This window comes from Oryctolagus cuniculus, chromosome 18, assembly GCF_051225735.1.
Source record: "Oryctolagus cuniculus isolate XC-2025 breed Fujian yellow rabbit chromosome 18, ASM5122573v1, whole genome shotgun sequence".
NCBI classification, from domain to species: domain Eukaryota; kingdom Metazoa; phylum Chordata; class Mammalia; order Lagomorpha; family Leporidae; genus Oryctolagus; species Oryctolagus cuniculus.
The window spans coordinates 74,528,398-74,544,690 of NC_142884.1; the positions used below are offsets into that span (position 1 = coordinate 74,528,398).

Sequence of the window (16,293 nt, forward strand, 5' to 3'; positions counted from 1 at the left end):
TGTAAAGGGGCAGAGGGAGTAAAGAGAAAAAAGGCAAAGGGGAAGAGGTAGGGATGGAGAGAGAGAGAGAGAAGAGAGGAGAAGGGAGAGGAGAAGGGAGAGGGATATATGGGGAGAGAAGGAGATAGAGAGGAAGAGGAGGAAGAGGAGGAGGGATAGATGGGGCAGAGAGGGAGAGGAGAAAAAGAGAGAGGGGATAGATATTGAGTGAGTGGGTGGCTCTAACAAGAGCTTTGAGACTCCTGGGTTCAACACCCACCAGCAAGGAAGTACAGCGATGAGGTCTCTGCTAGAGTCCCTGCAGAGCAATGAGTTAGTTCTCCTCCAACGAAAGGCACAAAAGGCAGGCAAAACCATAACACATGTCCACTCTAAGGGACAGAGTGATGTTTCTCATTTACTCTGCAAGACGCACCACATAGAAAGGGAGTCACGCAGAAGGCAGGATCAAAGAAGAGGGGCTTCTCGGGCCTTGGTGCTTTTTAAAGTGGGCCTATCAGCTTTTTCTTACTTGGTTTCTTAAATCTCCCAGGTGTCTCCAGGTGGTAGTTGCTGCTTGGCGAGTATGGAAGGAACTCAAGAAGAGGAACCTCTGGCCTTAGCACAGGTAACTGAGGGGCTGTATACGAAGCGGCAGCAGCTCCTTTGCGGTGGTATTGCTTATTTTGTTCACAGTTACCTGCAATAAGGCATGGCTGCAGATGGGTGGAAATATGCTTCAGTGTAACACATTCACAGCAACGGGAGAGCTGTCCCCCCAAACACAACTGCTCAGCGCCAAAAGCGGTCTTCACAGTTCCTAGTCTGTGCTGCTTTCTGAATACAAAGGGACAGATGATTATTGCAGGAATGGACAACTGAGCTGTGGTCAGACACTCAGAGCCGTTTAACCAGTTGGTCATAAATATAAAATCGGAGTCTTGTGATTCATAGGACAGGGAGGATGCAGCACACTCAGCAGTGGAGTCTGCGGTGGAGCTCAGAGCTGGGATTCAAAGCTCGGAAAATGCAAGTCTAGACCAAAGGCAGGGATAGTCTGGGCTGGGTTGAACCTGACGTTTCTAGGGTTGTGATGTACATGGACGTGGCCCCCAGGTCCCTCTTTAGGAAGGAACTACAGCCTAAGATATGCAGCCAGAGGTCAACCTTCATGCTCAGCACCCACGGACAGTGAGTGATTGGCAGGCCGAGTGCTGGTCTCCCATGATGCCCACATGCTAATCCTGGGAACCTGGAAGTGCAGTGCTTTACATGGCAGAGGTTCTTTACAGATGTGATGAAGCCAGGTTCTTGGAGGTAAGGCAGCCTAGCGTCCTCACGAGGATGACGAGGGAAGGGCAAGGCAGAAGGGGCAGAGGCAGAACAGATGTGATGGGAGCCGAGGCTGTAGTCCTGTTGGCCCAGGTGCTCCATTTTGTACTTCTGACCTTCATCCTCTGAGCTCATGTAATATGTTTCAGTAGCAATAGGAATAGGAATACAGGGCACAAAGGTCCAGTTTTCTGGGCCAAAGCAGGACAGGCTGATAGGCAGGCTGTTCTAGCCCCTGAGGCACTCTAAAGGGGGGCCAGGAGGCTCTTAAGCTTGTATCAGAGCCCAGCTTCCCCCTCTGTCCACTTCTTCCCCTACCTTCTACAAGTGTTGGTCCCAAGAGCGCCCCCTGAGAAACGTGCTGACTCCAAATACCACCTCTGCGCTGGCTTCATGGGGAGCCAGTGCTGTGGTGAGTGGTTGGTAATCAGAGCCCCACAGTCGCCCAGCACGTAAGCATTCCCAGTGGCTTCCGATGTGGTGCCTGTGGGGAGCAATCCGGACTAGACTGAGTTACTCGAATTAAGACTTATTCTATGCATCTGCTCTCCCACAATATGGCGCTGGGAGAGAAGTAAACAGCTTCCGCACAGCTGCCTCCAGTTCAACTAATAAATTGTAGGACTTGCTCCTGATTGGAGGAGAGCAGCGTACTCGGCGTGTGGGCAGCCGAGTTGGGATTGGCGGAGGAGGACTATAAAGGAGGAGAGAGACGGCATGCACGGGGAACATCTATGGGGAACATCTAAGGGAACTCGTGCAGCCCCCGAGAAAGCCGGCCGGCGGTGTGCCGCTCCCCTGCGGAAGTGGGGAATGTGGCCAGGGGGAACTGCCCTTCCACGGAGGTGGAAGGGATAGTAGCCAACCCGGGAAGAACCAGCAGCAAACCCGGGGAGGGCCGAGCAGACAGAAAGAACAGCGCAGGGTCCTGTGTCGTTCCCCCACGAAGACGGGGAGCGACAGTGCCCTTAGGCGTGTCACGTCGCCTTTTCAAGCCTCGTTCTCTTGAGCTTGGGAGTAAAAGCCTTGCCTAAGCTTGTAGAAGCTGGCAGTGAGGATCAGCTGGAAGCGCATCAGGAAAGCACATAGTACAAAGCCCTCCTGGAAGCAAGCTCTTGAAAAATGCCATGGTTGAGCCTGGTTATGGTGGAACTGGCACTCAGATGTTGCTGACGGTGAGCATGATGGTAAGAGTGAAGAAACTGGTTTAAGAATTCCAGGGGCTTGTGGTCATGTCTGTGCCTTATAGAGACCGTCTGTGCAGAAAACTCATAGCTTGTTCTTCCATTAGTGCCCAAGAAGACCAGGGAGAGAAAAATGAGGGAGGAACATTTTAAGAGTGATTTTCTGTCTTCCCTTAACTTGTGCGAGCCTTGAGATAGATTGTTGGCTTTTGGGCTGGATCCTGGTCTCAGAGCTGGAATCCTGAGATTTATTGAACACCAGGTTCAAGACAGGAAATTAGGTAACTTGGGAGCTATTCCTTGGGGTACCTTTTTGGATTAATTTCTAGGATTTAGCTTTTCTGTGCCAAATGTGGGTTCTGGGACCCTCTTTCTGTTTCCCAAAGAGGTACATATTGGGGACGGAGGCATTGTAGGTGATGTTTCACCTTCTGCAGGAGAACTCAGAGCTTGCCCTCAAGGCTAGGAAGAAGAGGAAATAACTTTTAAATGATTATGTGGGTTTTCATGATTCCTCTTTTTTTTTTTTTTTACTCAAAAAGAAGCGTAAACTATATCCATGGATCTCAACTACAGATCCTTTCCTCTGACCACCCAAAAATGGCCCTTTGAAAAGTGTGAAAAATGACTCCCCTGTTTGTGTTCCTGGCTTGGCGTAGTTCAGCCTGTCAGCAAAGCCCAATTTTCAGGTGAGTTATTGAGGATGTTGAGAACAAGAACTGTTGCAGAAATGCTAGAGAACTCAAAGCTAGACTTCAAGTCCTCGGTAAGGAACTGGCCAAACAACTCCAAGTAAATTAAACTCCAGCCGGTGCTCCTGGGCTGGGTCCATGGGTGCTAAGCCCCAGCTGTCAGCCCAGGTTCACGAGTGAAGAGAAATCACTGCAGAAAATGGACTGTAATGAAAACACTGACAGACTCCTCAAAGTAATGGCGCTCGGGGGGCTCCCTTTGGTTACACTCGGTATATTATGCAATTACTGCCTATGAAATGGCCTTTCTTCACTCCTGAGAGGTGAGTCTTGGTTTTGGAACAGGGACTGCAGAGTCAAAAGATACCTTGACGCTTGGGACTGTGTGTGGGTTGAATATAGCCTGGGCAGACCCAGCCCTGACAATTGGCAGCAATTTTCTGTTTCACAGAGGCTTGAATTGGCTCCGTCTAATCACTAGAATCACTGCTCTGGGGGGGCGGGTGGAGCAAACAGGTCAGCCATCCCTCCAGTCTGCAGGTGAGTTGTTCACGCCCCAAGAGATGGACTGTATGTTGCTCTCCTGTTCCATCAGATGCAGTGGGACCGAGCAAAGAATAAGCTTCCACCAGGATGCCTATTGTGGTGGTTATTGCCAGGGCCATGGGCGAGGGGCACGTGGTACCATTAGGAAAGGGGGCGGGCACAGTGGATGCCATGTTGAGATAAAGCCAGGCTACTCTGTGAGGACCTGTATGTTTAAGGCACTGAATCTGTCTCTCCCTGACCTGCCTCGGCCTTTCTTTACTACTGCTATCTCTGGAAGCATCTAAGTCCACAACTGGAGGGCTTCTTTTGGGCAACAAGTAAAAATGTGTGAATGAATTGCTCTTTCAACTACCTTGGAATTCTTGGTTCAAAGCTTACTTGCTCTTGAAAAAAAAAAGTGTTGAACGGCTAAATCCACTACACTCTAATCGCCCCTTTCTCCATGAGTGCTTGGAATTTGTGCACATATGTCTGCTTCAGGAGGTTTTATTCTGCACATTTGCTCGAGTGCCGAGTCAAGGAGGACAACTCGGCCTTTCTTGTCTGTATGACTGTAGACAAGTCACTCATCTCTGTTAATCTCAGTTTGTAAATGGGCTTAATAATTGAATTGAGGGTCTGGCACTGTGGCATAGTAGGGTAAGCCTCTGATTGTGAAGCCAGCATCCTGTATGGGTGCTGGTTCATGTCCTGGCTGCTCCTCTTCTGAACAGCTCTCTGCTTATGGCCTGTGAAAGCAGTGGAGGATGGCCCAAGTGCTTGGGCCCCTGCACTTGCAGGGGAGACCTGGAAGAGGCTCCTGGATCCTGGCTTCAGATCGGCCATTGTGGCCATCTGGGGAGTGAACCAGTGAATGGAAGACTTTTCTCTCTGTCTCTCCCTCTTTCTATCTGTAACTCTACCTCTCAAGTAAATAAACAAAATCCTTAAAAATAATTAAATTGGTACCATAGAGTTGATGGAATGGTTAGTGATATAATAAAATGGAAAATATTCAAGACTATGTAACCTATTTGTAATTTCACAAATTTCCACTTTTAAGAAATTCATATATATCTCTAGTACCTCCATTTAGTTGGTCAATGTGGGAGAAATGTCCCAAAGACTTTCTTTATAAATATCTGTTTCTTAGGTGCTGTTTTACTGATGAACTGTTTGACAGACTCTGCTGCTTGGCTAAACTGACCCCCAAATACAACCCTTTCCTATATGCCACCTTCCAGTTAGAAGCAGTCATGTGTCAGTGTTTTAAACGACCATAATAAAATCTATAGGATGGGACTTTCCACGTGGCCCTTTGATCCTTTATTGGAAGAATCAGATCTAGATGAAAAGGATGTCCAGTGTTTGCTTCTCTCTTTGTATAATCTGTGGACATGGAACCTAGAATTTCTGAAGCCATTTTGTAACAGACAAGTAGCACAAGAAAAAGAAAAAGAATCTTAGGGAATCCTGGCCTTGACTGACATTGACCCACACACCGACTTTGGCAGCTGCGTTCCTCCAGGCTTCTCATTTGTGCCTTTTCAAGGATGAGAGCAGAATTTTGGGGAAGAGATAGAAATTATAAGCATCTGAAAATTGAGGAAAGGAAAGACATAGTCAAAGAGGTCTGCCTCTCTCTTTGGGTATTTAGAGAACTACAGAAAGGAAGGGGGGCTCCAAACCAAAACAAATCTCAACCCTTCTCCTGCAGTGAACTGGAAGCAACTAGAAAGCAGTGCATGTGTGTGCCTGATGCTTCGTCTTGCCTCTACCTGGCGTTATGCCTGGCATAGTAGGTGTTTGCTGAACCAACAAAGGAATTTTTCTTTTCACCTCTTTTAACTTTGTCCAAGTGTATCTGGTTCATCAGAACAGTTGTGGTGACAGCTGCTTGGTGGGTTTCCAAGTGCTGTGCTATGTTAGTACAGCACACAGTGTTAGGGGCAGGACGGCAAGTGAACAGCTGAACCTGGCTGGCCAGACCTGTGCTGGTGAAACTTAACATCTTATCTGAATCATTAAGAAGAAACATTTTCCAAACACTTGCTCCAATATGTGATTCTCCTTGGAGGATTTCTAATGAGGAACCAAATTTAAACTGGGTAAGAATAGTATTTTCATTAAGGGCCTGGTCTCTGTCCAAAGAATCACATCACCTGATGGGAGACGTAGACATATCAGTGATTTCTGGATCCTCCGTGACACCAGGTGCACCTGCTATCATCTCACTCGCTCCTTCCTGTGATCCCCTGAAAGGCAGGGGCAGGATCCTGCTGGCCTTAGGATGTCTCCTGCTGCAGCAACAACCTGGCTCTTATTCATAACAGGGTGCACAGCCAGTCTGTCAGAAAGATCAAGCCTTGGGCATTTATTTTCATAATCTCTTATGGTGGGGGAAGCATAGGCAAGGGAATATACTCTTGAGTAATTTATTCTGTTCTTTGGCATTGATGAAACAGATAAAAATAAATCAGTGTTTCAACTCAGCTTGTTTGAAGGACAAGCCAGAATCACACCATTAAAAATTAACAACTAAAACAGATTGTACATTACTAGGGATGAGTTCAGACCCAAAGTGGAATAATTGGCCAAATGAATCTACCAAGTGTTGGGTGTGATGAATTCACTCTCATTTCCAGTGGTTAAGAAATAAAAGAAGACAGATTATCTTCATTTCAGGCCAAGGAGATGAGCAGGAACATCTCGGCACATCTTATCTGAGTTAAGGGGGACCTGAGAGAGAGGCTAAGGTCAGAACTGTGGGGTTTTCTTGAATACCAAATTTATCACTAAGCACAATCCTCTGAAAATCATGTCAAAATTACCAGATCATTTCCCTCCTTGGAGTCATCTAAACTCCAGAGGATAACATAAACATCTGCTTAATGTCTGATGGCCTGAACAACTCTATCAATGCCCATTGTGTATATCCATTGATACCGTCTACTGAATGTGACATCCAGCCTGCCAGCCAGACAACTAGCATTTATGGAACACCTGCCTGAGCTTGGTTCTGTACTTGGACAGAAGATTCAGCATGGATTAGATAGACTTTGCTCTTAAAGAAATTAGTTCAGTGTGTGTCTTTAGAGCAGGTTTTTTTGTTTTAAGATTTTTAAAAATTTATTTGAAAGACAGAATGACAGAGAGAGAAGTAAGAGACCTTTCATTGCTGGTTCACTCCCCAAATGGCCACAATGGTGTGGCCAGGATCAAGCTGAAGCCAGGAGCCAGGAATTCCATTCTAGTCCCCAGTGTGGGTGGTGGCATGGGCCGTCATCTGCTGATTTCCCAGCCACCTTAGCAGGGAGCTGGATTGGAAGCAGAGCAATTGTGACTCAAATCAGTGCTTGTATATGGGTTGCCAGTGTTGCAAGTGGTGACATAGCCTGCTGCAACATATAACATCAGTTGTTAAAACAGAGATTTTTAAATTCCATACTATCAACATTCTGGGCTGGAGAATCCTTTGTTGTGAGAGCAGTCATTCCATTGTAGGAATCCATTGTAGATTCTACACTACTACATTCTGAAAGCTCCTGCCCCCACCTCCCGCCCACTTTGTGATCAATAAAAACATCTCCAGATCCTGGCAGATGCTCCCTCAGCAGGGAGGGCAACTGTTCCTGGCTGAGAACCATTAGAATCAGAAGCTCACATCCACCTCTGCCTTACCATCTTCTAATTGTTTACTTAATTCATTGTTATTTAGCTTTCTTTATTCCCAGCACCTAGCAAAGTCTCTGGCACAGAGCTGTGCAATAAATACCTTCAGATTAAGTGACTGAATGAGTGAGTGAGGGCTTGCATTTATAAGACCAACCTTTTCCCAAGAAGTAGACAGACTGTTAAGAAGACCTTGAGTCATGTCCATGCACAGTGCCAAGCAAACAATCTATCCAATCAAAAATCTACCTCGGTTAAGTGGGAAAAAAATTGGCTTATGGGGGTATTTAGCTGTATAAGCCCGACAGATAATTGAGCGGCTGGGTTTTTTGGTTTCAACAGATTGGTTTGCCATTCTGTAGCCACAATAACAGAGCAAAGTAACAATCATGTCTATGTTTAATTTTCTGAAAAGTGCTCCGTTGCCGAGGCTAGCAATCTGGCCAATTAAATGTGGCCGATTGGCACTCCCACACAAGTTTGGGGGTATTTAAAATAGCTCTCTGTGAAAGAAAAAAAATCCAAGCTGCACAAAAAGTTGTTAACTATCCCAAGATTTCATACATCAAAAGCAGACTTTTGATGGTAGAATTGTTCTAGATGACAGAGAATAGACAAGCCATCCACTGTGAATGCGTTAGTGTCAAACTGAATGTTGCCTCTGTGTCTAGTGATCATGTCTATTGGTAGAATTGGACAATTTTTTTTGTTCAAGGGAATCATCAGGTTTCCAGTGCACTGAGGTTATGTGGTTCCTGACTGTGATATCAGCCATTCAGATGGGACCAAGAGTATCCACTCCCAAGCTTTTTTTATTGCCTTAAGCTTAACTGAAGTGTGACTGATAGGGATGGGGAAAGGTTCCATACCTGTTATATTCTTAATAGATTCATGCAGGGGAGGCTGCATTAGTTACCTATGAGTATTACTACAATGCTGTTGAGTAACAACAAGCCATAATGCATTGGCATATGGCCCTAATATTTACTTAGCCTACAAATCTCTAGGGTTTAGACAGTATTGGCTGGATTTGGGTGATTTTGTGTGTCCTGTTTTTCTGGGGTTGGCTGCAGGTTCATCGCTGACTCTGTTGCTGCAGACTGGGTCTGCTCAACACTCTGATCTGTCACTGGGATGATTGGGATGGCTTCCATCATCTGGGAGCATAGCTGGAAAATGTGTGTGAGGCAGTCACAGAGATACAAGGGATTGAGTTATGCTTGCTAAGATCCTGTTGGCCAAAGTGTATTACATGGTTGAGTCCAGAGTTAAGAGGTCAGGAATCATAATCAGTCCAAAGTGAGAGGCCCTGCAAAGTTATATGGCCAAGGGTTTGAGTATCAAGAGGAGTGGCTGTAATGGATTAACATATCGATATGCTAGAGAGTCTAAACTGCAGGATGTGCCTGGCTTGATAGTAAAACTAAACCTGAGCAAGAAAGGCCCTTATAGAAATGTTCAGAGAAAGATGAAGAGGAAAGAAATGCATTTATGGCTTCTGAAAAGCTCAACCACCTGGCTGGCATTTGGGTTCATCTTCTCTAGCTATATGAAGAATGCACTCTAGCTATATGAAAGACATCACAGATATGAATAAGTGATAACACAGGACAAAGTAAGCAAAGAGAGAGGCAGTTCCTTGTCTAGCCCAAATTTGTAATCCTATGGGAATTCCATCCCAGGACTTGATTGTAGAATTGCTGACAGAGATGGTGAGGCATCGTATGAAATGGTAGAGGCTCCCAAAGAAGGCAGATTGACTTCAAAATTGTATTTCTATTTGGAAAGCAAAGGCAGGGAGAGAGAGAGAGAGAGAGAGAGAGAGAGAGAGAATGAGGTTGATTTTAAAAAAGGTTGATTTGAAAAAAGACATTTATCTTCCTAAGACATCTGCAGATTTCCCAACTCACAGATACACTGGAGTTTTCAATTATCTCCTGTAATGATGTTAAAATAATTAAAAATTCAGCTTATCAGTGGTTTTATACACACAGCTCCAAAGTAATTTCTAAGATGATTGGATCAAATCATGATTCTACCTCATGTCACATACTTCTTACTTACTTATGTCTTTTTATGATAATATTTATGTATGCACCAAAGGAATTATGAGAGCTAATATTTATATATTTGCTTCTCTATGTCAGGTATTGTGCCAAGCCATTTTTGTTCATGGTCTGATTCTCTCCTCATAACAATCTCATGGCTTGAGTATCCTTAGGATAGTTTCGTAAATGAGAAAACAGAAGCTCAGAGAATCATATCCACAGCTTGTACTATGTCTGCTTGACAGCTGCCTGTGCTTTTAATCCCCTCCCACTGGCTACCTTTTGCAAAGAGGAGGTGTGATAAGGCAGAGTAGAATTCTGGAGTTCCAACTCAGAAACAAGAAGTGAAAGTACAGGATATGCAAATCTTTCATAGGAGTCAGCAAAGGGTGAGGGCTCTGAGAACACAAAAGTGACTTGATTTCTATTCAGGGAGGAGTGTGGTCCTCTCCATAAGCAGTGCCATTCAGGGCATGTGATTATGAGATTGCTTGATCGATTGATTAACTCTACCTATAGGCTTTGCCTTCCAGTGATATGCTTTACAGCAATTGATAGACTGAAGCATAACTGACATTGACAATTTACAGGGGAATCCTCACTAAAGGTGAATTATGTGGATGAACATTTTATAAGCCCTAATATTTGAGAAAGGATTAAAAATGAAGTAACGTACTCCTAAGCAGAGCTGGGGGTTATGCGGATAACTTTCTTTAGTCACTGGAGGCTGCTCACACAGAAGGTGGTGCCCTCCTGTTTCGTGCTGATCCCTAAGTGGTGGGTGATGGTCATGACCTACTGGACACTGGGTGCAACCAGGGGAGTGAGCTGGCCTGTGATGGGGGAAGCTTCCTGACTCAGACGGAGTCCAGACAGAATTGCCCATGAGAGGGCCACTCCCTGACTCCCCGAGGACATTCTGTGTTGGCTACAGAAAGTGTGATCTCAGCACCTTACTCAGTTCAATAGTTCTGTATGCTCAGCTGTTAGACTTAAGATACAGTTGGTGAAGTGAGGCTTCTGTCCAAGAAAACAGCATCACAGAAAGAGAGTGTTTGTCCTCCACCCCTCGTGTCTGTGTCCCTTCATGTGGTAAGAGCTCCATTAGTGTGAAAGCCCTGGTCTCTGCTCTACCTCTGGCTCTGTACCATTGATTGGTACAGGTGGAGTGACTTGTGTGCCATATACATTGACAAATAAATTCCTTTGTCCCCTCTTGGGGATGAGCTGCCCCTAGAAGGCACAATTGATTGGCTCTTCTCTGGTCACAGAACCCCAGCCCATGCACTCATGTTGGGAAGCTGCCCAAGTTCAGTGCTGCCATTAGCACGTGGATAAATCTGTTACATTTAGAGGTTCACTGCTAAGAATCAGATTTTCTTTCCCTTCGGGTGACGTCCTTGTTTGGCACTAAAGGTGGTTTGCTGACTTCCACCTGCCACTCTTTCAACTTATATCTGGATTTGTTCAGAATTCAGGAATAGAAGAGCAGGCTGATGAGCAGCCCCTGAACAACCCAATCAAGAGGAGAGGGCATCTGAAACATCAAAGTCCCCATTGCAGAATGTCTGCTCTAGGAGCCTGAACATCGCACCCGACCGCCTCCTCTAAGTGTGCCAGTGTATCACTGTTGTTACCATCCTCAATTTACAGACTAGAACATGAGGCTTGTCCAAGTTAGGAAGTGGCAAAGCAGATATCAGCCCACCTCTGCTGAACTCAAGGTCAAGACTGTCAAATAGTCTTGAGCTTGAAGAGAAAGATATTTGAGCTACAGAGGGTATTTGCTATCAGAGAAGGGAATGACTATTGGGGCATTGAGGAGATGGGTGATTAATGGTGAAAGAGAGGGAGTGTGGATATTCCAAGAATATATGCAGGAAACAACGCTCCCTTCCTTGAATGACAGCAGCAGGAATGTTAACAGTGTCAGCACCCTCAGCTTCTTCCTAGTCTTTGTCACAGCCACCATTCATTGTCTCTTGATGATATACTGGAAACTGTTGGATGCATTTACCTCTGTTAGCCCATATAGGTTTTTTTGGTAAATGTTTGTTTTTAACCTCTTACTCTTTCCTTAAAAAGCGTATTCATTCATTTATTTAATTATTTGAAAAGTAGAGTGACAAAAAATGGAGAGACATATAGATACACACACACAGAGCTTCTATTTTCTTGTTCACTCTCCATATGCCTGTGACAGTGAGAACTAAGCTAATCCTAGAAGGCCATGGGGTCTCCTATGTGAGTTGCAGGAACCCAAACTCCTGGGCCATCATTTGCTACCTATGAGGATGCATTAGCAGGAAGTTGGAGCAGAGGCAGAGAAGCTGAGACTGGGACAAGCACCCAGATATGGGATGCAAGCTTAATCTGCTCCACCACAGTGCCCATCCACATTGAGTTTCTAACAGCCTTCCTGAGATATACTTGACATTTATGCAACTTTATCTGTTTAAAGTATGCAATTTGATAAGTTTGGATATATAAAATATACCCATGAATCCAAAGTCACAATCAAGATAATAAACAGGTGTGCCTCCCCCAGATGTTTTCTTGGGTCTCTACTCGTTTCTTCCTTCTCTTCTCCCTTAACCCTCAATTCTGTCCCCCGAGAAATGGCTAAGCTGCTTTCTGTCACTGTGCTTGCATTTTCTAGAATGTTATGGAAGTGATATATAGTATGTAGGTATGTAGTCTTATTTGAGTTTGGCTACTTTCACTCAGTATCATTATACTGAGGTTCATCCTTGGTGTGGGAGATATCAACAGTTTGTTCCTGTGTGTTGTGGGTAGTTGTCCATTACGTGAATGTAGCATACACCATGTCTATCCATTTACCTGTTGGTAGGTAGGTGGATTAACTCCAGATTTGTGATCCATGACGTTGTCATAAACATCTGTGAACAAGTCTTTGTGTACATGTATGCTTTCTTTCTACAGCCAGTATAATACAATTGTGTTATAATCTCATTTTTATAGAAGAGAAAGCTTTGGTTCCCCAAAGTCGACTCTACCTCGGGCCTGTGGCTCATCAGCACAGGGCTGGCATTTGAGGCCAGATCAAAGCCCCTGTGTGATACTGCACCCCCACATGGAGAGGAATTCTTTCACTTGGAAGAATGAAAGCATTTATTTTTTCACAGTAAGAATGTATTTCCCAGACTATCTCTATGCTCCGTCATCGTTATCCACATTGGCTACTGCACTCAAACTCTCAGAGGGCAAGGTGAGCATTCTCACTGAGTCTTTTTAGTTTACCCATCAACAAGAGATAAGAAAATCTTACCAGGAGCCATGATCGTGTCCTGTCAAGAATATGAGACTCTATTTTCATTGATGGAATAATTTTTGATCTAGAAATGAAAGTTCAAAAAAGAAAGCAGGTAGAAGAAGCAAACACAGTACAGAGATCCTTGTGCATATTCATAATGCAAGAGTTGAGAATTCTGTTGATGAAATTAATTCATAAAGAAAGTGAACTCAGCTGCAGGATTCCAGTGGAGAGCTCAGGTTCTGCTGATCCCCTGGGGTCCCAAGTAAGCACTTTAAAACCGTTCCACTCTCATTTCCCTGCATGTGTTTGGTCTCTGGACTTCTCTGCCATCTTCTCTCTCATTCTGATTCTCCAGATGATTTATTCATTCATGTGTTGAGCAGCCACTCTGAGAGAGTCAGCAGTGTACCAGGAAGGATTGGACACAGTCTCTGCACCAAGGACAAACCCCACACATGCTGGGCTCCCAGGCATGCTGAGAAGGAGACACTGAGGGAGCAGAAAGACTTTCCAGAGAAGAGGTGCCCCTTAATTTAACACTTTCCTTTTGTTTATTTTTTTTTTCAAAACGTACATCTTAGACTCATGATTGACACAACTAGTGATGTGTTGGTAACTCTTTGACGGCTAGTTCTCTGTGTGTGCCCATAAGCTAGCTATGCATGCTACCAACACAAAGGATGTATGGCATGTAATGTCTAGTTAAGAGTAAAATGGAGAGATCCTTTATGTTAATTCCATGCATACAGCCAGTTGGTTTGTCACAGACTGCTTTAGCTGAGTTTTGCTAAACTCTTATATTCCTAGCCAACCTGGGATTGTGATGAGTTAGAAAGTTGAAGTCTTCAGTATCTTCCCTTTTGTTCACAAAGAAGCCAGGTGATGTGGTCATGTTACAGAGGACAAAAGGGAGACAATGAATTGAAATCAGAAGGTCTCTGGTTCATCAATGACAAACTCAGCTTTGCTGAATTGGGTAACAATTTTTGATGCCCTAAAGAACATTTTCTCAGCATTTTGTGCTAGCCACAATGTAACAACTAAAGACATGCCTACATTCAAGGTTAACATGCATTATTCCAAGATGGCGGAATAGCGAGGGAGCACACCGATGGTCCCGAAGGGAAGGTTCAAAGAGGGGTGAGAATTTGTAGTTTCGGGGAAAGGGAAGCTCTTCTGAAATGGGGGAGACAGGGTGGACCTGCGAGGAGGATGCAGATGCCTGAAGAGCAGGACACCAGCAGGAGTGTGTACGCACCAGCGCTGGAAGCCGAGGTGAGACAGGGCGCTCGCCCAGCACTGCTGTAACAGCTGCCACCGCCCCTCCCCCAGCCCATCCTGGACGGACACTGAGACACGCACGACTGAGTGGGGGAGGAAATAGAAAACGGAACAGAGTGAGTAGCACCTGCAGAAAGAATGCGCAATTCAGGGGGTCTAATTGAGGGACTAAACAATCCAGGAACCCTCCCCCAGACCGGAGCTGCAGTGGGTGGGAAGCAGCCATCTTGTTTGTTTATATTCGGGCTTAAAGGAGAACTGCCTCTGCCTCCGAACTAACCTTCGGAGGCGGAGCCCAAAGGTGGAGTGGACCGACACAACACTCCTTGTGGGGTGGGCAGTGAGGGAGGGCAGCTCAAAGCCCTGACACCAGTCTATTCAAGTTACCAGAAAAAAAAAATTGAATAGCACCCGCAGGAAGAGGGCAGGATCCAAGAGGATGAACTGAGGGGTCAAAAACGCCAGGATCCTTAGGAGCCGCCCAACCCACAATCAGAGCTGCAGCGGGCAGAGTGCAGCCATCTTGTTTGTTTACATTCTGGCTTAAAGGAGGCTGGCCTCTGCTCTGAAGGAGGAAGCAGCAGGGGCGGAGTCCAAAGGTGGTCTGGAGCTACTTGACACTCCTTACGCAGGAGGTGCAGTGAAAAAGAGTGGCTGACCAATGAACCCCAGGCACAGACACGTAAGGGCGAACATAAGAACAAGGAAACCAGCCCCTAAGGGGCGGAGATTGGCACCTCAAAGCCCTGACACCAGCCCACTCAAGTTACAAATAAATAAATAAATAAGTAAAAAATAAACAAACAAACTCTAGAAGGCAGAGCAGCCTGCTTACACTGGATATTGGTACAGACTCACAGCAGCCCATAGCAGAGGGAAATCAACCTGAAAAACCACCCAGACAGAATGCCAAAAAACAAAACAAAAACCCACAATAAGAATATAGAAGAACATACATATAAACTTGCCAATGGAGCAGGCTAAACCAACCATAACAGAGGCTGAAGAAGAAGAAGAATTTGAAACTATGCCAGAAAAAGAATTCAGAAAATTAATATTCAGATTACTTAGAAATAATGAGAAACAGTGTTGAGAGCTGAACAAAAAACAAGCCCAAGGATTAGAGATCCTAAAGAGAAGCCAGAATGAAATACTGGAAATGAAAAACTCAATTGACCATATAAAAAACACCATGGAATCCCTCGGAAATCGAACAGATGAAATAGAAGACCGAATATCAGAATTCGAAGACAAACTTCCAGAAATAATACAGTCAGTTCAAACACAGGAAGAAGAAATTAAAAAATTAAAAAATATGGTCGGAGACCTACAAGATTCAAACGGTGTAATGTTCGGATAATAGGAGTCCCTGAGGGGGTGGAAAGAGAGAATGGATTGGAAGGTGTTTTCAATGACATATTATCAGAAAACTTCAAACAAAGGCAGCTGGATAACAACAGGCAAATTCAACAGATAGCCAGGACTCCGAACAGGGTAGACCAGAAGAGAAATTCACCACGACACATTGTGGCAACACTCAGCTCAGTGACACACAAAGAAGAAATCCTAAAATGTGCCAGAGAAAAATGACAAATCACATTCAGGGGTAAGTTAATCAGACTCACCCCAGACTTCTCATTGCAAACACTACAGGCAAGGAGACAATGGCATGATATATTTCAAGTTTTAAAAGACAAACAATGCCAACCTAGAATACTATACCCTGCAAAGCTATCATTTATGAATGAAGGGGAAATAAAGATCTTCCAAGACAAACAGAAACTGAAAGAATTTGTATCCATGTGTCCAACCCTACAACACTTGCTCAAAGACGTGCCACACACAGAAATACAAAAACAAGAACTTCACTACAAAAAAAAGCGAATGTAGAGTAACCTACAAACAAGTTCAAAATACATAAACAGCTCGTTTAGGAAACATGAATGGGAAAAGACAGTACTTAACAGTAATCACACTGAATGTGAATGGTCTTAATTCTACTACCAAAAGACATAGACTAGCTGATTGGATCAAGAAAGAGAATCCATCTATATGCTGCCTTCAGGAGACACACCTTATCAGCAAAGATGCATGCAGACTGAAAGTGAAAGGATGGAAAAAGATACTCCAAGCTAACAGAAATCAAAAAAGAGCTGGTGTGGCCATCCTGATATCAGACAAAATAGACTTTAACATAAAAATTATTAAAAGAGACAGAGAAGGGCACTATATAATGATTAAAGGATCCATCCAACAGGAAGACATTACTATTATAAATGTATATGCACCTAATTACAGGG

The 16,293-nt window shown here is 44.6% G+C and overlaps 1 protein-coding gene across 1 annotated transcript in view; it reads left to right on the forward strand.

Moving 5' to 3' along the window:
* Window positions 1-535: 535 nt before the first annotated feature.
* The window catches only part of CDH13 (cadherin 13), a 1,120,403-nt gene continuing 1,104,645 nt past the window's right edge, over window positions 536-16,293 (forward strand). Inside the window, exon 1 of the mRNA XM_051847323.3 lies at window positions 536-607. Coding sequence (XP_051703283.1) covers window positions 566-607 — 42 coding nt within the window. The 5' untranslated portion in view covers window positions 536-565. The remainder of the gene's footprint in view (window positions 608-16,293) is intronic.